Raw genomic sequence first — 24,146 nt, forward strand, 5'->3', positions numbered from 1 at the left:
ATATTGCGAACACCTTTGCTAAATAAACAAGAAAATCCATCTTTATCAAGCATAGAAATGGAAACAATGTTTTTAACTAAATCCGGAACAAATAAAACGTCTCTCAAAAGTAACTTAAAATTATTGTCTAATATTAAATAAACATCCCCTTTGGCTACCGCAGCAACTCTTGCTCCATTACCCATCCTTGGGAAGGTCTCACCCTCCCGCAGTCTTCTACTTCTTGTCATCACCTTAAAATTATTGCAAAGATGAGATCCACATCCGGTATCCAATACCCAAGAAGTTGAATTAATTGGGACATTTATTTCAATATAGAACATACCATTGTCAGAACTCTTCTGGACGAGATATTCCTTGCAATTGCGCTTTCAGTGTCCAGACTTCTTGCAGTGGAAGCAAACATCTTCTTCTTTTTCAGGCTTTTCGGGCCCCTTAGAAGTGTTTGCTACTCGCTTCTTGTTGGGTTTGTTTTTCTTGGAAGGACGAGAACGCTTCTTGCTCTTTCCTTTAGGCCCTTTCTTCGTCCCAGACGAAGAGCCAATGAGGAAAACAGGTTTTTCCTTCTTAATGGTGGCTTCATAACTTGTCAGCATGTTGACCAACTCTTCAAGGCTAGCCTCCAACTTGTTCATATTGAAGTTCACCACAAACCCATCAAACGACAATGGCAGCGACAGCAGTAGAATGTCCGTGGACAACTCATTGGGGAAAACAAGGTCCAGGCACACTAACTTTTCAATGAGCCCAATCATCCTCACGCCATGCTCATGGACCGAGGCCCCTTCTCGCAGACGTGATGTCATGAGTTCTTTGACAGTAGCGTGCCTCAGTGGACGCTTCTGTTCACCATACAACTCTTGCAGGTGGCCGTAAATGTCAGCAGCATTCACAGCTTCCTCAAACCGCCTCTGCAGCTCGTTTGACATAGAAGCTAGCATATAGCTCTTGGCTTGCAAGTCATGGTCCCACCATTTGTCAAGTTCAGCCAGCTCCTCCATAGTGGCATTTGGCTTAGCCGTCTTAGGAGGGGACTTGGTGAGCACATATGCTATCTTTTCGGAATTCAAAAAAATTTTTAAATTCCTCAGCCAATCATGATAATTCGGTCCTGTTAGCTTATTTTGATCGAGTATAACAGATAATGGGTTTCGAGACGACATTGTAAATATACTGAAAAGGAAACAGAACAAACGTTACTGATTATTTTAAAATATTTTATAAGACGTAAAATATGGACTTTTTTTTTACGAATTGCCTTCCACTATTTTGACATTCTCACCACCCTCTAATGAAAAACGGGAAATCCAATTTCCTTAGTGAGTACGCAAGGCCCAATTGCGAAATTATGATCACGAATAATATCAGCCAATCATAACTTCCAAAAGGTAGAGCCCAATTGCAACCCCTTGCAACCCTTACGTAATTTTGCCTCACGTTTGAGGAGGGTCCAATAATATGATCCCTTTTCTCTTCACGTGTCGAGCCCGGCCAATCAATGTTGAACCTTAGTGGACAGTCGCCATGAGATCCCCCAATAATATGAGCTGAAGTCATGGGAGTTCAACGTAGTTCACATCAAATATGTCAGTGGAAGTCACAGCTTTCCGGCGTCCAGGCCTTCCCAATAATATGAGCCAGACACTGACCGCAGGTAGCGTTCATCATGCAACCACCGTTGATGGAAGGCAAGGAATTATTAAACTTTCTTTTAATTATCCTTTTAATGGGCTTGATTTAAATTTTGGATCTCATCCAAAATGAGGGATTTTAATTTTAAAAATTTGTCTCATCATTAATTTTAAAACTCGTGCCATGATTGTTTGTATGATTGCCGGATTCATGCAACTCTTGTTATTATATAATAACGCACATACTGATTATTTATAATATATCACATACATCATAAATAATAAAGGATGATCGATAACCGAGAGCTAATTGATCCGTACGAGCCACATACGGATCCATATCCATAACCTAGGTAAATGCAGGGAAGCAAATGCAATATTACATAAGCTTACAATATTTTACATGTCTTCAATCTTCAAAACTCTTTCCGAGGATCGGGCCCACCGTCTTCAAATCTTGATCTCCCACTAATTCTAATATTTACATTAAATATCCATGGCACATTGGGATACAAATTTAGGGGTTGGGAACGGACAATAAACCAGGTCCAGTTTTAATTATCAAATAATCAAAAATTACAACACGTAAAATATCCTAACATACACCTAACACATTGGTCATGGCTCTCGATCATCCTTTTAACATATAATATCATATATTATATAAATCCGATAATATCACATATCATCAATAAATCGTGTATCTCGTAAATTATCATTAACCGCCATAATTATCAAATTAAATAAACACTTTTATTTAATTTCAAATAATTAAATTTCTTGTAAAACACCTTTTACCATAAATAATTAAAATCATATTTCAATTATTTATTTTTTAAGAAATTGATTTTATAAAAATTATTGTAGGGGTAAAATCATCCGTATTTTCAAAAAATATCAAGTTAACCCAAGCTTTAAAAAAATCAAAAAATCGCCCCCAGGCCCAAACAATTCAAGCCCACGACCCAGCATGAAGCCCGAGACTTTCCCGGGCGCCCGCCCGCTGCCCGATCCAATCGGCGCTGGCAGGCCCGGCTGTGCACTGGCCACGCACACAGGCGAGCAGGCCCGTGCGCGCGCATCTGCCCAGAAACAGTTCCGGGCAGACAAAAAAAATTTTATTTATTTTTTTCAAAAACAGATATTTCATAAATAATTTTTAGGGGCGTTTTTCATAAAAATTCTTACGCGGTTAGAAATAATAAACTCAACACAATTTAACTAAAACACACGATTGAGAATAACCGGCTCTGATACCACTGTTGAAACATCGTATTCTCGCACCCAAGACGCAGCGGAAGTTTAAAAATTTGTTCTTGGGCGTCGTGTGTTCAAATCATTCATAGGGTGTTTAGAATTTATACCTTTGCGTTCTTACGCTTGGACTCCAAACTATTCCAATTTTTACGCGGAGATAGTCCCTTCTTGTAAATCCCTACGAACGGCTCTTCTCCTTGGATCGTCTAATTGGGTCCACGATCAGACAATGAATTCATTGTTTGGATTGCACTAGAAATTCCAAACAATTATTGCGTTGAGATTATAATAAAAATTCTTACGCGGTTAGAAATAATAAACTCAACACAATTTAATTAAAACACACGATTGAGAATAACCGGCTTTGATATCACTGTTAAGACATCGTATTCTCGCACCCAAGACGCAGCGGAAGTTTAAAAATTTGTTCTTGGGCGTCGTGTAGTTCAAATCATTCATAGGGTGTTTAGAATTTATACCTTTGCGTTCTTAACGCTTGGACCTCCAAACTATTCCAATTTTTACGCGGAGATAGCTCTTCTTGTAAATCCCTACGAACGGCTCTTCTCCTTGGATCTTCTAATTGGGTCGACGATCAGACAATGAATTCCTTATTTGGATTGCACTAGAAATTCCGAACAATTATTGCATTAAGATTATAATCTCCGAATTTCCAAAAGACGGAGAAGGTACGATGATTGGAAGAAAAACCAAAAGGCCAACAATTTTATTTATTTTTTTCTCTTGGTGGCCGAGGGTTTGTTTCTTGGGAGGAGAGATTTTGCTTTTTTCTATGTGTGCAAAACTTGGTTTTTTTATTATGAGTCCTAGTGGTGTATATATAGAGTGAGACTCCTAATCTAATTAGGAGTTCATCTCCCACAAGGACTCTAATAATTTCACTATATTTAAACTCTCATATATTTAATATATAATGTATTTATTAACCTTTAATAATACATGATATAATAATATTATATACACATATTTTATATCATCATATAAAATATCTACATGTATATGTATATTAAATTAAATAACAATTATTTAATTTATAAACTAACTCCTTAGTTAATTTAATTCTAGACTCCTCTAGAATATTTATGAGAATTTGTGCATATTAGTAGTCACCACTACTAGCACAATAATTTAATTAGTAAATTCAAAATTCACTAAAAAAATAATTCCGAACTCATTATAATCCCGATCGACAATCCGAAAGCGCCGATGTACCAAGGATACAAATCTTGCTCATATAATGAAAATTGAAAATTTCTAATATCAAAATTTTCATTTACCTAATTTGGAGCTTACCATATATGGCAGTTATCATATTTGGCAGCTGCCAGTTTTAGTGAACTCCTTCACAAAACAGGCAGTTCCACTCTCCTTCCTTATCTAGCAATCATGCCAACTTTCATTTCTTCCATCCTATGGAATCAGCTCATAAACTCCTTTATAAGCTTCCTGTTTGATCTCCATCAAACTATAGTCGCCATATTCCAACTCCATGAAATTTGACTATCTCAATGGGAACACGGAATCCGATACTTGTGTGACCCTCAATGGTTCAGGGATACAGCTAGCCGTAGGTTCACATCTCCATGTGATTAAGAATAACATTCATTCTTATTCGGGTTTACCCTAGTTAACCACATTCTTTTCATCAACTCCTTGATCAAGAATGTCAGAACCCATTTCTGATTGCACCCATCGGATCATGGTAAGAGCGTCTAGTAGCATCGCCCCATGATCCCCTAGGTATCACTGATAGTGCCTGCAAGAACCTTTAGTCATGGTTAGCGTACAGTACGGTCCCTTCAACACATATATCCCGATCGAATCTGCAACCATTGGTATATCGAGAGTTGCATATGAATTCGATAACGATGCGATTTATCTTTGAGTACTAATAGTTGCATGGTATGTGCAACTAGGAAAACACCTTTCCCTAAAGCACATTTCTTGCTCTGGCCAGAGACTCCTTGCACTATTAACTCATTAGATCGCATAGGATATCTTCACCCGTAGGCCAAACGGTGAATCCTCGACTACGATGCATTTCACTCCTACGTATTTCGAAACTACACCCAACCTCGCCACCTGATGACCCTCGATGGAGTCGGTAAACGGATCAAAGTTCATGCTAGTACGTATAGCCCCTACATTGTCCCGGGTCAAAGGACTAATGGTGTACAACCATAACTGCGAACTATTCCACTCGATAAGTGGGAACCACTTGGATAGTCCGAGGGAGGGTTGTTCAGTGCATCATCATATGATCACCCATCTGTGTGAATGGACATCTCCATGCCCTTGCCAATGAAACATGGTATTTACACCACAGATGCTAGTCTCGAGCTCGAGCGACCTTTATCCTTGTTTTAGGCGGCTGATTCGACTAGAAACTTGTTTAGAATATACGATACACTTTCTAATGAGTTTCATGATCTTACGTTGAGACGCAGACATCATGGTACCTATTTTATATTCAAGGACTTTATCTATGCAGCTTGCATGTGTATACAGATAAAGTATAATGTCCATAATCGAATAAAATCGTAAAATGTTATTATAATAAAGATTGTTTTACGTTAGAGTCAATAAAGCCCAAGCCACAAGTTGGCTTGCCGGGCACCTACTCTAACATTTTTATCTCATTCTTAAGGCTCTAAGAGACCTCCTAAACCAAGCTTAGCCGAAACATAAAGCTGCCGAGCAAACCAACGTAGAAATGATCGCTTACACCATGGCAACCGAAGATCCTATTCCCTTGGCTCGCAAGTTTCGATCCCAGCAACCCGATGGAACCAACCATTAACCAAGCTCAAGTAGACCACCCTCAGATCCCTCTAGAGCCACAATAGTCACAACCACGGCCCCATACAGCCCAAATCCACCCACACGATCGCTGGCATGCCCGAAGCACGGCCGAAGCGAAATCACCTAGAACCCGACGGCTACCTGCTCTCATACTCGACTCTAGTATCAAGTTCCTTAAACCGAGACATGGTTCAACCCTCTAGCATCAGCAACCCACAGCCCCTTGCACAGAAATATATGAAACGTGAACAACCATCACAATAATGCAATAATTTCATGGAAAATCGAAAGGTTCTTCATGAACTAGGATAGATCGAAACTTTTCATGCATAAATACAACCACCAGCATATAAAACGTGTGTGATGCGTAAATAAGTGATACAATGCGTGTCTTTTTGTGTTTGACGATAAAAAACGAGAAAATGGAAGCTCCATTTGCAAGGACAAGAGGCCTACCGACGGTTTTTTAAATGAAGAACAGCCCGGAACTCGAGAGAGGAGGCAGCTGGGGTAGGGGTGTCGGCTGTTGAATATTAGGTTTAGGTTTAAACAATACTTAGTAGTTTTAGTTATATAGGTAATATTAGTTTATGGGCCATAATTATATTTTAAAAGTTTTAAAAGGGTTTTAAGCCCAACAAGCTTAAAAGTAAGCCCTTTAAATACAAACGCACAACCAAAAACTATTTCGTGTTGAAAAGATTTTGAAAATATTAGCCGAACCATTAAAAAGTCCCCCGATTCGATAAAATTTGCGTACCATTAAAAATTAAAATCATGCGTGTAAAAATACCCAAAAACTCCCATTTTCGAAAAATACACTTAAAAATGCTTTAAGTTAATTTATAAAAATAAATCGTATAATAAAATAATTTCCTGAAAATTCTCCGGTCTCCGATCCTCGTTCGAGCGTGAAATGCACCTAAAAACCCTAATGCATGAACTTTTAAAATTTCATGAATTAAATCCTATCATGTATGAATTATGCATAAAATGCATAAAAATAATTAAACACAATTTAATAAAATGAACAAGCATTTAATGCTTTAAAATAATTTAATAAAATATCAAATAAATTTAATAACTTGCATGCATGTGGTTCACATGGACGTTCAGATTTTCAGGACGTTACACTTCATTCAGCAAATACCGCGGGTGCGGTTTGGTCTCTGTCAAACCAACGCCTGTGCGCTCAATAACCGACCGCGGGTTCACTCTTTGAAATTGTTTTCTCCTCTAATTGTTAGTCCTGAAAAGCACAATAAGTATTCATAAGATTTGGGGGAATACAAGAACACACTAAACCAAAAAATACACAATCAAACAATAAAAATACAAGACTAAAAGTAAAACCGAAAACGAAATGCAATAAAGAAACAAAAATTTGGGTTGCCTCCCAAAAAGCGCTTGGTTTAACGTCGTCAGCCCGACTGCCACCGGTCTATATCAAGTTGATCCGCCCAAAGGAATGTTGTCAAGATGCCGTACTTCAATCCCATAATAATGCTTGATCCGTTGTCCATTTACTTTAAACGTTCTTCCATCATTGCACTTTAGCTCAATGGCTCCATATGGTTGGACTGATTCTATTGTAAATGGCCCCGACCATCTTGATTTTAGCTTACCAGGAAATAGTTTGAGGCGTGAATTGAACAACAGTACTTGTTGTCCGGGCTCGAAATTTCTATGCAAGATATGGTTGTCGTGCCACTTCTTGGTCTTATCCTTGTAGATCTTTGCGTTCTCATAAGCCTCATTTCTGAACTCCTCCATCTCATTCAATTGCAATAGCCGCTGCTCACCAGATGCTTCCATGTCAAAGTTGAGCTTTTTCACGGCCCAAAAAGCTCTGTGTTCCAATTCTTAGTGGTAAGTGACAGGCCTTACCAAAGACCAACCTATAGGGTGACATCCCAATAGGTGTCTTGTATGCCGTTATGTACGCCCATAAGGCATCATCCAGCTTTAGTGCCCAATCCTTCCGGTTTGTCTTCACCGTTTTCTCCAATATCTGCTTAATATCCCGGTTGGATACTTCGGCTTTTCCATTTGCTTGTGGGTGGTATGCCAGGGTCACATTATGCTTCACATCATATTAGCCAAAAGTGAGTTAAAGATTTTGTTACAAAAATGTGAACCTTCATCACTAATTATGGCTCTTGGTGTCCCAAACCTTGTGAAGATGTTCCTGTGAACAAACTTAGCAACCACTCGAGCATCATTAGTATTGGTGGCAATTGCTTCCACCAATTTTGACACATAATCCATAGCAAGCAAAATATAAGATTGACCAAAAGAAGATGGGAATGGTCCCATGAAATCAATACCCCAAACATCAAAAAGTTCAACTTCCAAAATATTGGTCAATGGGAACTCATGGCATCTATAAATATTGCCAACCCTTTGGCATCTGTCACATGACTTGGCTAAGGTATAACTATCTTTGAACAAAGTAGGCCAATAAAAACCAGATTGTAATACATTTGCTACTGTTCTTGATGCTCCAAAGTGGCCGCCATATGGTGAAGAGTGGCATTGTTCAAGAATAACTTTCGCTTCTTCCTCCTCTACACATCTTCTAATCATCTGATCAGCACATCTCTTGAAGACGTATGGATCATCCCATAGGTAAAACTTTGCATCGTGAAAGAGCTTCTTCTATTGGTGATAACTCAAATCTGGAGGGAGAGTACCACAAGAAAAGAAATTAGCTATATCAGCAAACCAAGGGAGTATAACATTTACCTCAAACAGCTGTTCATTTGGGAATGCTTCTTTTATGGTTCCTTCATCTATTTTATCTTCAAATTCGAGCCGTGACAAGTGGTTAGCCACTTGATTTTCACACCCCTTCCTATCCTTCACTTCAAAATCAAACTCTTGGAGCAATAAAATCCACCTTATCAAGCGTGGTTTTGCATCCTTCTTGGCATATAGGTATCAAATAGCTGCATAGTCATTGAAAACAATTACCTTTGTGCCGACCAAGTAGGGTCTAAACTTGTCAAATGCAAACACTACTGCAAGCATCTCCTTTTCAGTAGTTGTGTAATTTTGCTGTGCAGCATCCATGGTTCGACTTGCATAGTAGATTGATCTAAAAAATTTATCACGCCTTTGGCCCAACACCACACCTACTGCATAATCACTAGCATCGCACATCAACTCGAAGGGCTCCTTCTAATCTGGTACTATCATGATTGGTGCTATCACCAATGCCTTCTTGATCTTCTCAAATGCCTGCAGACAATCATCATCAAAAATAAAAGTGGATTCTTTTTCAAGAAAATTACACAAAGGTTTAGTAATATTAGAAAAATCTTTGATAAATCTACGGTAAAACCCGGCATGTCCTAAGAAACTCCTTATCCCTTTGATGTTTTTCGGCGGTGGAATCTTTTCAATTGCAACTACTTTGGCTCTGTCTACCTCTAATCCCTTTGAAGACACTTTATGTCCAAGAACAATACCCTCTTGGACCATAAAATGACACTTCTCCCAATTAAGAACTAAGTTCTTTTCTTGACATCTCTGCAAAACGAGGGAAATGTTATGTAAACAATGATCAAATGAAGAGCCAAATACCGAGAAATCATCCATGAAGACTTCCATGATGTCTTCCACCATGTCTGCAAATATGGGCATCATACATCTCTGAAAAGTAGCATGTGCATTGCATAGCCCAAAAGGCATCCTCCTAAAAGCAAACGTTCCATAGGGGCACGTGAATGTTGTCTTCTCTTGATCCTCTAGTGCTATAGAAATCTAGTTATAACCTGAATAACCATCTAAAAAACAATAGTGATAATAACCGGCAAGTCTATCAAGCATTTGATCAATAAAAGGTAATGGAAAATGATCTTTATGTGTGGCATTGTTCAATTTTCTATAATCAATACATACTCGTCATCCAGTCACAGTACGAGTAGATATTAGTTAATCATTTTCATTCTTTACCACAGTCATTCCACCCTTTTTAGGCACTATTTGCACAGAAGACACCCAACTGCTGTCAGAAATAGCATATATAACTCCAGCATTTAACAATTTCAACACTTCATTTTTCACTACCTCTTTCATGGCTGGATTTAACCTTCTCTGATGATCCACATAAGGAGCGTATGACTCTTCTATTAAAATCCTATGCACGCATATGGTGGGACTAATCCCCTTGATATCAGAAATCGACCACCCAAATTCAGTTTTAAATTTCCTCAACACTCTCAACAATTTCTCTTTTTCATCTAAAGTAAGAGAGGAAGAGATAATTACAGGATATGTCGACTTCTCACCCAAGAAAGCATAGAAAATATGGCTTGGCAATTCCTTCAAAACAGGGGATGAAGGTATTATCTCTGAACATTTTTCTTCTTCCAACTTCTCCTGTGCGGCTTCCTTCACCTTTGGCAACTCTTCAAGAGCTAAAAGTTGCTCTCTCAATTCCCAATCATCATCATCAACTCTACTGACAGTACTAGAAAGGCATCTTTCTAATGGATCTTCTACTGTATGACCTATACCAATCTTAGCAACACAAGAGTCAATAATATCAATACTTTTACAAGTACTCACCTCGTCGTTACCTTTAATAGCCTTATAGATGTTGAATATCACAGCTTCCCCACCAACTCTCAAGGTGAGTTCTCCTTTGTGTACATCTATCAATGCTTTTCCAGTGGCTAAGAAGGGTCGCCCAAAAATCAATGGAGCATCTTGATCTTCCTCCATATCAAGTATTACAAAACCAGCTGGGAAGATAACTTGTCAAATTTTACCAAAACATCTTCAACAATTCCACGGGGATAGGTGAGTGACCTATCTGAAAGTTGCAAAGTTATAGTGGTTGGTTTTATCTCCCCAAGCTCCAAGTCCCTATAAACAGAAAATGACATAAGATTAATCCTCGCTCCAAGATCACATAAAGCTTTATTAACATGAGTATTACCAGTAATACAAGGAATAGTAAAACTCCCTGGATCTTTTAGTTTTTGTGGTAACTTCTTTTGGAGAATGGCGCTGCACTCTTCGGTCAACTTCACTGTCTCGAACTCTTGCAACTTCCTCTTATTTGACATCACATCTTTGATTAATTTTGCATAGTTTGGCATTTGCTCTAAAGTATCAGCAAATGGAATGTTGATGTGAATCTTCTTGAAAATCTCCAAAAATTTTGCAAATTGATCATCAATAATCTTCTTCCTAAATCTCTGTGGGTATGGAAGAGTCGGTTCCAGTACAGGAATCCGTTCAACTTCAGTTTCAATCCGAGACTCCTCAACCTTGTTCTCCTTTCCATTTTCACATTCATCTTCTTCAACTATCTTCTCATTTTCCTCATTCTCTTTGGATTTTTTAACCTCAAGTTCTCTTCCACTTCTCAAAGTTACAGCTTTGAATTGCTCATTTGGTTTCAATTCAGTATTACTTGGGAATTGACCTCTATTTTGATCTCTCAATGCATTAGCCAACTGTCCAATCTGTGTCTCCAATGATTTCATTGTGGTACCCATATTTCCCATGTGAGTTTACATGCTATCAAGACGAGATTCAGTCCTAGCCATCCTTTTACTAGATTCAGCAACAAATGTCCCAACTAGATCCTCAAATGAAGGCTTTCCTTCCCCCCTTCGATGTATTGAACTCCGATGGAGGATTCAACACATTCTTATTATTAGCATATGATAAATTCTCATGATTTCTCAAACCAGGATGATAAGTATTAGGGGGAGGGTTAGCTCGATATCCTCCGTATCCACCAAAATTCCTATTGTTGATATAATGCGCCTCATCAGGAATATGTGGTTCTTCAATAACAACCGATGCATTTTCAACCTCTGGTATACTAGCTTTATTCATAGCTGCAATTTGAGTTGTTAAAACTGAAACTTGTGCGGTCAGTGATGTAATATGATCTACGGCATAAATTCCAGCTGGTTTCTTTACTCCTGACCTCTCAGACGGCCACTGATAACTGTTAATGGTCATCTGTTCAAGCAAATCATATGCTTGATCAGGTGATTTGGAAAATATCATGCCACCAGCTGCTGCATCCACACTGCCTCTTATTTGTCCATTCAAACCATTGTAAAACAATTCAATCTGTACCCAATCTTCAAAACCACCATGGTTTGGACACCTCCTCAACAACTTCTTATACCGTTCCCATGCCTCATATAATTGCTCAAAGTCAGTCTGCCTAAAAGTACTTATCTCAATCTTCAATTGTGCAGACTTCGCATGATGGAAAATATTGAGCAAGGAACTTGGTTGCTAACTCCTGCCATGTAGTGATACTTCCCAAAGGAAGCGATTAAAGCCATCCTCTTGCTTGGTCCCTAAGAGAAAAGAGAAACAAGAGCAATCGAAATTATATCATCAGGAACACCATTTATCTTTACCGTATCAGTGATTTCAAGGAATGTTCTGAGATGTAGATTAGGATCTGCAGTAGCGGCTCCCCGAAATTGGATCTGTTGAACCATGTTTATCAATGCGGACTTGAGCTCAAAGTTGTTTGCATTAATAGTCCCTCGTGCTATGCTCGAATAATGAGCATTTAGTACCGGCCTAAAATGATCTCTGATGGGTATTGCAGGGGGTGGATTTTCGTTATCTCTGTTGTCAGCCATTGTTTGAATCGCTTCCTCTTCTTGCCTTTCTTAATCTTCTTGTGGTTCTTTCGATCTCGGGATCAAAGATAAGCAAGTCATGATTTTGCGATCTTCGCATGCACTATCAAACAAAGATAAGAAACAAATCAATATTTAATGTAATACAATAAAAGCAGCTCTAAATTAAAATCTAGACTAATTTTGGTAATAATACAAATATAAATTTAAAATAAACATCCCCGGCAACGGCGCCAAAAACTTGTTGCGTGTTTTCTTGATTGCTCGCAATCGCACGACATCAAGTTATAGTAAAATGTATTTTTGAGTATAGGTGTCGATCCTACGAGGAATGTGTATATAAATGTATATTAGTACTTGTGATTTAAAATAGTCTCCACTTTATTTAGAATAATCAATTAAAAGATTTGTTTGCAAGAATAACTAAATTGAAAATGGATTTAAATGTAAAAACAATTTATAGCAATTAACAATGGAATACAAGATCTAGAGGTCCGATTTCACGCAACTGTCCACCATGTATAATTTCTTGTAGCTATGTTATAAAAAATCCTTCTTATTCATTAGCCAAGAATCCTATAATTATCTACTCCCTCTCCTGAGTGTTAAGTAGACTGTAATTATCTAAAAATAGATTGCAACGTTCCCATCAACAATGCACAAATAAATAACACATCAAGCACTAGATTCTCTATGCGCTTCGATAGCATTATAGGCCCTCCCGAACTCTATAAATACCATTGATGTATTTTTATCATTTCTTGTTTATAATTTCCTCTTCCGAATGATAAATTGTAAACATATAAATCATTCAAATTATGGCCAATAGATTGAAAGCATTAAGATTAGAACAATACAAATGAACAATATTAAGAACTTAAAAAGCTTAGTTCATAGATTCTAACACATGGTTTCTAGTTTTGTTCCATCTTTTCTCTAGAAATAAAAATTAGTTCATAATAATACAAGCAAAACAACAAAACATGGTTTTAAAACTAGACATATCAACTGAAAAATAAAAGAAAGAAGAACTTAGAACAAGAGTTTGAAGTGCTGATTCCGTCCCGGAGTTGTGCAAAAGGTTTCCCAACAACTTGATGAACTTGGATCTTCAATCCTCTAGCAGCAGCTTCTACTCCTTCCTTGACTCCCAATACCCTAGATGGTAAGTAAATGATGTCTTTTTATAGTCCCAGACAAGCCTCAATTCGCAGCACACCAAAATCTTGGACTTCCATGCGCAGCACACCAAAATACAGATTTTCCTGGATTCTGTCTTGCAAGGAGCGCGGGTGCGGTCAAGAGGACACCGCGGGTGCGGTGTTGGTTCTGGTGTGCGCGCGCATGTGTGGTATGGATTTTAGCGCAGGTACGGTGTGACACCGCGGGTGCGGTGTAAAGATGAATGCGGATGCGATATAGCCTCTGTATTTTTTTTATCTTCTGCACTTTCCAATTCAACACTTTAATACTCCAAACTCTCATTCTAAGCTTCCAAACTACAACAACAAAAACAACAACAAATCACATAAAACCTGCTCAAGAATCATAAAGTTCCAAGTTAAAAACAAGTAATAAAAGTGCAATAAATTGCACTTATAAGTGGTATTTATGTGCAATTTTTCATTCTCCAACAATGAGCCCTAATGGTGTTTTTATAAAGTGAGACTCCTAATCTAATTAGGAGTTCATCTCCCACAAGGACTCTAATAATTTCATTATATTTAAACTCTCATATAATTAATTTATAATGTATTTATTAACCTTTAATAATACATGATAAAATAATATCATATACACATATTTTATATCATCATATAAAATATATACATGTATATGTATATTAAATTAAATAGCTATTATTTAATTTATAAATTATCTCATTGGTTAATTTGATTCTAGACTCCTCTAGAATATTTATGGGAATTTGTGCATATTAGTAGTCACCACTACTAGCACAATCATTTAATTAGTAAATTTCAAATTCACTAAAAAAATGATTTCGAACACATTATAACCTCGATCGACGATCTGAGAGCGCCGATGTACCAAGGATACAAATCTTGTTCATATAATGAAAACTTGAAAATTTCAAAAATCAAAATTTTCATTTAACAAATTTAGAACTTACCATATATGGCAGTTACCATATTTTGCAGGTGAACTCCTTCACAAAACAGATAGTTCCACTCTCCTTTCTTTATTTAGCAATCATGCCAACTTCCATTTCTTCCATCATATGAAATCAGCTCATAAACTCCTTTATAAGCTTCCTGTTTGATCTCCATCAAACTATAGTCGCCAAATTCCAACTCCTTGAAATTTGACTATCTCAACGAGAACACAAAATCTTATATTTGTGTGACCCTCAATGGTTCAGGATATAGCGAGCCGTGGGTTCACATTTCAATGTGATTCAGAATACTTTTCATCAACAACTTGATCGAGAATGTCAGAACTCATTTCTGATTGCACCCATCGGATCATGGTAAGAGGGTCTAGTAGCATCGCCTCATGATCCCCTAGGTATCACTGATAGTGCATGCAAGAACCTTTAGTCATAGTTAGCGTACTGATACGAATCCTCGTACGAATGAGAAGCAAACACGATTAATTAGAATCGCGCCCTCAATTCAATAACGAACAAGGATTGATTAGGTTGTCCCAATCTTTTGAAACAAGTAACGATTTGTGATATTCACCTCTAAGCGATTAACACTTAGCAACCAATATCAACGATAATAACAATCGAATTTCATACGAACCTTCAAAGAACTTGTTTTTGACAATCCGTGCGAAAACAATTGACAAACGCCACAAAGATGAAATCTTTGATAAGTTTGATTTTTTTTGAAGAACAAAGCTAAAATAGCCTTGAATATTGAGAGAAATCTCCAATAATGTGTTTAAAAGTCTGAATGTCCCGTTCATGGGTTGATACAATGCATATATATTCAATAAAATAAGAAAAAATAGTGTAAAAAGTCCTCAAAAGAGTTGGCAACAAAGTTATACACAGAACTGCGCGCGGTAGCGCGTGATCTCACGCCATGGCGCACACGATTCTGCCTTTGTCCAGCCCAGGGCGCGCGGTGAAGCCAGATCCGGCGCGGGCGCGGGCGCGCTGCTTCTGGCGCTGGCGCGCGCGCAGTTCTGCTCTGCGCTAGCGCACGCTGCTGCACTCCATCTGGACATCTGCGCTAGCGCGTGCTGCTGCTTCTGCACATCTGCGTTAGCACGTGCTGCTGCTTCTGAACATCTGCGCTAGCGCGTGCTGCTGCGCTACTTCTCTTGGGCCATTTTTCACTCATATGCTTAGTTGTTCGGGATTCCTTCATTATATTATTTGTTGAACTCCACCACTTGCTTGGGTATGCTTGATTCATCATTATTGAGCTTGAAGGTCCGAAACAACGACACTCTCTAAATCTCCTTCCAATCATTTGCACGCCACGCTCGGTCAGATTCGTTTCACGTACAGTACGGTCCCTTCAACACATATATCCCGATCGAATCTACAACCATTAGTATATCGAGAGTTGCATATGAATTCGATAACGATGTGATTTATCTTTGAGTACTAATAGTGGCATGGCATGTGCAACTAGGAAAACACCTTTCCCTAAAGCACATTTCTTGCTCTGGCCAGAGACTCCTTGCACTATTAACTCATCAGATCACATAGGATATCTTCACCCGTAGGCGAACGGTGAATCTCCGACTAGAATGCATTTGCTCCTACGTATTTCGAAACTACACCCAACCTCGCCACCTGATGACCCTCGATAGAGTCAGTAAACGGATCAAAGTGCATGCTAGTACGTATAGCCCCTACATTGTCCCGGGTCAAAGGACTAATGGTGTACAACCATAACTGCGAACTATTCCACTCGATAATTGGGAACCACTTGGATAGTCCGAGGGAGGGTTGTTCAGTGCATCATCATATGATCACCTAGGGATGTAAACGAACCAAACCGTTCGTTAGCTATTCTGTAACGCTCCGTACTTTTACTACTCAAAATATGCGGAATAATTAAAATTTTTCTTAAATAAACATGAACATTCAAAATTTGCTAAAATAAATAAACTGTACACCTCAAAAGTTGTCGCAACAACAGATTTGAAAGTTAAAGTTCGACAAAAGTGTTCAATATTTTCATAAAGCTTAAAACATGGCGGTCCTCGGGTTTAGCTTCCCGCTCAATCCAAGCCTGCTCCTCGGTCACCACCTCCTGTCTCCTCATAAACATCCTCACCTGCATCGATCAAGTCTAGTGAGTCTACAGACTCAACACGTATAAACTGGAAGTAACGAGTAGTACATAATAAAATCACAGTGCAACTTTAAAATAGGACATACATACTGAAAACTTGAACTTGCATAATAAAACTAAACATACGTGCATACATACTTAGACGTGCCATCAACATAAACTTTTCTTAAACGTGCTTGCATACATGAACATACTTGAACATACATAACTTCATCATTTTGCATAGATGATGTTTCAAAGCAAGTGACCCATAACATAATTCGCCTGTTCAGACTAAACCACAGTACTGGGATGACAGGGACGTATCCACTGCTACATACATGAGATCCCCGTTCATAATTTAACAGCTGATTGGTCCACGTTCATAATTTAACGCTTTCCAATCACGATCTAAACCCGTTCATAATTTAACGGGGTGGAGAGGTCCTCGGCCACGTTCACCGACTTCCAAACCCATTCATAATTTGGTCACAAGACATTTAGCATACCTCAAAAAGACTTGAAATATTTTCTTTTGAGGGATTCGTTGGACATCGATTGGGGCCGTTGCTGCACATAATAATCATGAATTTACATGCTTAACTTGCATAACTTAGACGTAGGTAAACATGCTTACTTACGAGTTCATTCAATTCCTTAGGACGTTCTAAAATTCCCATGATCCGACCTTGTAAATCATCGTACTAAACCATGACATCAAACCCCAAACATGCTATATAAAATTTTTCCTAAAATATGAAGGACACGGACCCCGTGCCTAGGTCCGGGTAGGGGTCCGTGTTCGTGCGCTAAAATGTGTCGTGCAGAAGGAGGAAGGCACGGACCCCGTGTCTAGGTCCGTGTGTGTACAAAATTGACACCGAAAAGAATACAAAGGCACGGACCCCGTGCTCTGGTCCGTCTGGGAGTTTGTATTTGATACATAATGTGTTTCATGTATCTATGTTGCGGAAGTATGAGCCAGATCCGTCTCATATCTTGAATGTCGAGGATGTGGAGTTGGACAGTTCCCTTAGATATGTTGAACATCCAGTGCAAATTTTGGACCGCAAGGAAAGACAGCTCAGGAGCAAGACGATTCCACTAGTTTTGGTACAATGGAGTAGGCATGGAAGAGAAGAATCTACATGGAAATTAGAGACAAAGATGCGACAAGAATGGCCTCATTTGTTTGAGAATGTAATAAATTACCGATGTATTCTGAATTTCCTATGTATTATCTGTCGTAATGTTGTGGATATCAGTGTTGTATTGGTTAGATTTCGAGGACGAAATCTTTTATTAGTGGGGGAGAATGTGAGGCCCAATTACCTTTGGCCCAGCCCATTTTCATTTAAATATTTAAACCCATTTGTTGAGGGTTGGATAGCGGCTAAGTCAAGAGAAAAAAAGCATTTCCCCTGCCTTGCATCCCGTCGCCCCTTTCTTCTGTTCTGCCGCCTCACATCGTGCTACCAGTAGCTGGAGGATTAGTGCAGCAGCTCAGAAATCTTCTTCCTCCTTTCCATTTGCTTCTTTCCTGCCATGAATCGGAAGGTGACGAGCTCGATTTGGCTTGATTTCCAGCAGCAGTGCGCGTAGCTTCGATTTGGTTTAGGTAAGCTTTTGGCTTCGAATTTTTGTTGTTCTTGGTGTATTAGTTTTTAAAAGTGAATAATTGAGCTTTTCCCCTAATTTTCAGCTAGGTTTCTAGCGTGAAAAGTATTTCCGGCGACTTGTTCCGGTGAGCCACCTTTGCGAAATTACCGTTGTGCATTCTAGCCTCGAGTATTGAGGTATTAAGCTTGGAATTTTAGAATTTGATAGGGTTATATAGGCTGTCCGGAATTCGATTTTTAACCGAGCCGATTTAATTTGTTTTAGTCAGTTAGAATGCGTTATATTGAAGTGTATAGCGAATTTATATTGTAGGTTATATCGTTGGACGAGTACATCCGATATTCCTTAAGATTACTGTGGTATTTTAGTTGAGGTACGCTCAAACCTATATTATTATGACGCTTATATTGGCGTATAAGAATATTCGGTGAATGTTGTTTGCTATTATGTGCCTTGAATGTTTATTCTATTGCATTCATGCATTAACTGTGTTGGCATAACATTGAGCCTTGACTCCTTTGACGGCTATTTATGTTGATTCTGTTGAGATATATTTAGTCATTAGAGGGACGAGTGGGTTAGGATTAGCCACATTCCCAGATGAGAGCTAGGGACGAGCGACTTAGCTACTCGCATTCCCGATGCTACGTGCATGGACGAGCGGCGATTTGATGCTGCATTCCTGGCACGGGTGGCCATTGTTACTGTTGATGATGCTATTCGTTTGGACTCCATTTGGTATCCGTTATTCCATTGTTACCATTCATGCATCGCATGTCATTGCATTTACTCGATATTATTACATGTCTTTTATATACGTCGTAATTTTACTGGTTTGTCGTTCTGGGGTCCGACCCCTGTTTTATTTTGATGTTGTGGTTGTTTTTAATGCCATAGCAGGTCATTCCAGAGGTTTTGACGCGTCTGGTGGAGCGTCAGCGAGTGGTACCCAGTAGTCACTCGGTTTGTGTCAGAGTTCCCAGATATTTATATATATATTATGCTGGTTTGATACATTTGCCAAGGAGATGCCCTGTGTAGCTGCATGGTTATGTTTTTATGTTGTTTTGGATTTTATTTGTTGTATGTTGTGTCTAGTCCTGGCCAGTGCGGGTGTAGGATTTTTGTGTGGTTGATTGTGAACTTGACGTTATTTTCGAGCGTATATTGTTGTTGTTGTGTTTTGAAATTTTTGGGATGTCCTACTTACGGGGAGGTCATGCCGAAATTTCTGTAGGCCCAAATGAACGTTTTAAACTCGTTTTCGCTATTTACACCATTTAATCCTTGTTGTTTGGTAACTAAATATTAATTAAGAGCACGGGCCCTGACAATCTTCACACCATCTAAAAAAAATCACACAAATCTACTGCTCACAAGTCCTCTTAGTGGCAAAATAGCGTCACAAATCTCACCTCAGTGCGTGCAGATCTTCGAACGACCGCCTCTTCGCAAATGGGTTTTCTCCAGCCACCGACTGTGAAGGATTGATGAAAGCATAAGTGAAATGAGAGAAGATATGGTTTATGGAAGAACGGGCTGAAACTAGCAGGAAGTGCAGAGACTTCAACTTGGGAAGAAATAGTGACCGCAACGCTCGATTCAAGCGGAGGCACCAGAGGAGAACCTCGAACCAATGGCAAGCCCTCGGCTACCGCAGCAGAACCAGCAAGCGCGGCGGGCGAGGAGGCAGAGACGATGGACGAAACAGAAAAGGCACCTGCAGCACTCGGTTCGGATGAACGCGCCTGAGAAGAATCTTGAACCATTGGTGAATCTTCAGGCAGCAACAGCGATGGGGGCAGAGAACGAGCGGAGAGAGTTTAAGACCACAAGAACGCGAATGAGAAATGACGCAGTGGAGCAATCGGACGAAGCGGTCTCTTCCACAATAGCGATGAGAGCAATCGGACGACGCGGCGGCAGAGAAAAATCGAAGAGCTTGAGGGCGATGACCTTCCGATGGCAGCGGGGAGTGAAAAGCGGGAGCGCCGATGTGAGAACCCGAGATTTTACGATCCGAAGCAAAGTAAGTAATACAAACTTGAAATTTTACTCAAACTAAGCTCAAAAATGTTTGTTCCAACTAAATAATATGATTATTAACTTAGATTTTCATTAAATTTAACTCGAGGAAGCAACTTCAAAGCTCGGAAAGGTGCTCAGCAGGAGGCCAAGCCACAAGTAACCGCATCCATCGAAGTGTTGTCACGAGAGGAGTAAAACCCCAGCTCAAAGACACGATATGTCAGCTCAAAGTAGCTCAACCAAGTTTGTCCTAACAAGACCAAAAAGGGAGCTATAAGTTGAGCCAAGAATTTGGACAAATTAAATGTGCAAGAATTAACCTTTGCGTTAACCCATGAAGGAGCTGCGGGAGGAGCTAAGGGCTAGGACATATTGATGATGCAGGAAATGACCCTTTAGAAAATCAAGGTGACAATTAAGGAGTGCATGAGATTTTGAGCCACATTCATGACTAATCTAGAACTGGAAGAATGCATGGGATTTTTGAGATTTATGCATGAAATTTTGGACCAACAGTATGATTATATTCAAGCCTTTCTTGGTGACCAAGAATTCGGCCAAGGGGTGGCTAGGTGGAAGGGTTTTTGTGCCTATAAATACCACTCATCTAGGTTGAGAGAAAGCCACCCCAAAAGCAAGCAAGAAATTCGGTTTTCCTCTTTCCCCTCACCCTACAAGTTTCGGCCAAGTCAAGCAAGGGAAAAGAAGGAAAGTTCGTGCAGTCCAGTACAATAACCCCGTACCGAAGTGTTCCCCGATCGAAGACAGTATTTGTGAAGTTGCGCCGAAGTGCTGCCGAAATTTCAAAGAAGAGATTTGTATAAAAATTCAAGTAAGTGGGCTTTTGTTACATATTTTGTTGTATTTTAAATTTTGATATTACATGCATGTATGTGTGTCCTAAATTTCGAAAATGTCAGTCTACCTTTTTAAAATTTCGATCGATTATATGCTTCGTTCGCTCTTCGAATATCTTTGATTCCGCTGTGTCTGTCTAAAAATCTGAAATGTTGAACTATGAGAAATCTGATAAGTTTGTCTGTTGTTTCTGAATTTTGTGTACACTGTTACGACTCAATTTGATATGGGACGAGAATTGTAATTCTGTCTGGCCCCCATTGGTGGGTATAAAACCATGTTCTGTCCGGCCCCCATTGGTGGGTATAAAATCATGTTCTGGCCTCACCCTTCAGAGGACTATCATATTGGGGACAATTTGACCATGGAAATGAGATGAGTAACAATGTTCTGTCTGTTCTGTTATGAATTGATCTGTTTCTGAATTGTTCTGAATCATCTGATGAATTCTGTCATTTATTCAATTTGTCTCTGTCCTGATAAGCTAAGAATATTAAGTTTTGAAAGTCTGTTAAAAGAACGTTTTAAGAAAACTAAGTTCTATATGTATCTTTGGAATCGATCGACCCCCACTTGCTGAGTGTTTCCAAAAACACTCACCCCCTACAAATTTCAGATAAAAATGAGGAGCAGCTGAATGAGGAAGAGCAAGATGCTTTCTGGGGTTGGTGAACCGGAGATCAAGATCAGAACTCAAGATTTTGCTTTCCTTTCGTTTCCGCTATTTGAAACTCTGATGTATTTCTAATTCTATTGCCAATGTAAAGACAATGTTATGAAAAAGACTGGTTTTTGGCATTTTGATACGAGGCTTAATTGTTTTCAAGTAATTGTTAAACAATGCCAGATGTCACCAAAGCTTTGGACTCGGGGCGTGACATTTAAGTGGTATCAGAGCCGCCAAGTTCATAATTCCGCTGGGATTTTGATAGACAAAATTTGGCGAAGTCAAATTTTGGCAAAAGCCTAGTGTATCCCAATTTGAGTCAAACTTTCACCCATTATTGAAGTCTAACTTTCATCTGTTTCCTAAATCCCGAATAGACTTCAAAAATCTATCCCTTCGATCATCCCACAAACTCTGAGTATCGAAAATTTTCCAGAACAACTTTGTTTCTACTATTTGTGTCTTTCTATCCTTTATACGATTCTGATGCTTTACTTTCAATTTTTATCCTAGGAAATGGCTGCTCCACGTACTCGCGCTCAGGCTGCCCTTCGCATGCGTCAGCTTACGATTGATAATCAGACTACGGAGATCGCGACTTTGAAAGCGCAACTAGCCAAGGAAAGATTGGAGAAACAAGAGCTTAGTGAGGTCAGACACATACTTGAGATTGATGTACATCGATTGACTCATCATCTGGACTTGGTGGAGAGCCAGCTGCTGCAGATACCGACCGATTCCGTTCGCATCACGCGCTTAGTTGCACTTAACAAGGATTTATTGGAAAGAGTGGAGATAGAGCGAGGACGTGCTGCTCAGGCCCGTCAACGCCTGGAGGAGTACAACGCCAGGCAGGATCGTTACATTTCGAAGCTCCACAGCGCTATGGACAGACTTCAGGATCAGAATAACTACCTACATTTGGCAATAGAGAGCATGGAGGAAGAGGAGGTAGCACTGATGGAGGTGGCCGGAGACGACAGTGCCAGCGACAGCGACGGCGGAAAGATGTTCGATTAGATTAGCATTATAATAAAGTATCTGGATTGTAGTAAACTTGTGACTAAGAAAATAATATGTGTACCAAACTATTTTGAAACTTTCTATTATCTTATTGCATATTTAAGAATGGATGAGTATCTTATTTAAATGTTTTTATAGGAAACCAACATGGACTTTCAAAGTATTATAAATGAACTTCAGAAACAACTTCAGAAAAAGGAGTCAGAAATTAAAACACTGAAAGAAAAGAATGATAAACTTGAGAGAGATAACTATCAGTTTGACGGAAATAACGTGTGCATGATGGAGGATCTTCGTGAGGCCAGAGTGGAAGAGAAGAAACTACGCGAAGACGTTAGACGTTACGCGGCTTATCATCTAGAGTCAGAGCGTCAGCACGAGATCACCAAGCAAGAGTTGAAGAAAGCGCAAGATAGGATTTTTACGCTCGAAATTCGGGATAATAGTCTTCTCAAAACCCAACGTCGTCTTCAGGAGCGGATTGAAGAGCATGAAATCGATGAAAAAGTAAGCCAATCAACAATACAAGAACTACAGGATCGAGTAAACAATCTCTATCACCACAACACACAACTGCAGAATTACATTGAGCACCTACAAAATGAAATGGTCAATATGGAAGAACTCATAGAACAACTGGAAGAGAACCCTGTGGAGGAAGAAATTATTGAAGCAGTAGGGTACGGAGAAGTAATAGACGAGTAGGGAGATAGAGTTCTAGAATAGGCTTCGATTGTATCTAGAAATATTTGATTAATCATTTGAAAAATATTTGGCTGTATGAAAATTTTTACAATTTAATGAAATTATTCCTTTGATTAAATATTGTGGCAAACAAATTAATAAAATACATGTTTATAGGAAATGGCAGGCAGACCACCCTGAAACAACCGTAACCCCCGTGGTGCCAACAAAAATGAAAATCCACCACCACCCAGAGTGCAATCTCAGTCAAGAGGATATGATGGCAATAGCTACTATCGTAGCTGCAACGTTACAAGGATTCGTCAACCCATTAGCTAACGCCATCCTACCACCACCTGAACCGCAACCGCGTGGGATTAAGTACCATTACGAATCTCTCAGAAGGGATCGAGTTCCAACTTTCGATGGGAACCCAGACCCAGAAGTCAGCCACAACTGGCTCAAGAACGTCGAAACACAACTACATTTACTGGAGATACCTGAAGAACTGACAGTGGAGGTTGTAACACCGTTTCTGGAAGACCGAGCTTAGGAATTGGTGGGAAACTGTGTCGCCATCTTTGGCAGAAGTGGAAGAGATCACATGGCAGATTTTTAAGAAAGAATTTTTAAAACAATATTATCCCGCTGAATTTCGACTACAGAAGTT

General features: G+C 39.3%; 2 protein-coding genes across 2 annotated transcripts; both read right to left on the minus strand.

Annotated features, from left to right (window-relative positions):
- Nucleotides 1-371: 371 nt before the first annotated feature.
- Nucleotides 372-1,163, minus strand: LOC142523116 (uncharacterized). The gene has a single exon (XM_075626762.1). It carries the CDS (start codon nt 1,161-1,163, stop codon nt 372-374), a length of 792 nt encoding a protein of 263 aa, XP_075482877.1.
- A 5,994-nt stretch (nt 1,164-7,157) lies between these two features.
- LOC142523118 (uncharacterized) lies at nt 7,158-8,297 on the minus strand. The gene is made up of 3 exons (XM_075626763.1): nt 8,193-8,297; nt 7,610-7,794; nt 7,158-7,560 (listed from the first exon to the last, which is right to left on the minus strand). Exons 1-3 carry the CDS (start codon nt 8,295-8,297, stop codon nt 7,158-7,160), a joined length of 693 nt encoding a protein of 230 aa, XP_075482878.1.
- Nucleotides 8,298-24,146: the final 15,849 nt, after the last annotated feature.

Source organism: Primulina tabacum, chromosome 13, assembly GCF_025594145.1.
Source record: "Primulina tabacum isolate GXHZ01 chromosome 13, ASM2559414v2, whole genome shotgun sequence".
Lineage (NCBI taxonomy): Eukaryota > Viridiplantae > Streptophyta > Magnoliopsida > Lamiales > Gesneriaceae > Primulina > Primulina tabacum.

Bases quoted from the DNA above. Each gene is read 5' to 3' on its own strand.
- LOC142523116 (XM_075626762.1), bottom strand. From the start codon at position 1,163: ATGTCGTCTCGAAACCCATTATCTGTTATACTCGATCAAAATAAGCTA.
- LOC142523118 (XM_075626763.1), bottom strand. From the start codon at position 8,297: ATGATTAGAAGATGTGTAGAGGAGGAAGAAGCGAAAGTTATTCTTGAA. The intron at 7,795-8,192 runs GTATTACAATCT...TATGATGTGAAG, and splicing joins CATCAAGAACAGTAGCAAAT to CATAATGTGACCCTGGCATA. The intron at 7,561-7,609 runs GTTGGTCTTTGG...ATTGGAACACAG, and splicing joins ATTGGGATGTCACCCTATAG to AGCTTTTTGGGCCGTGAAAA.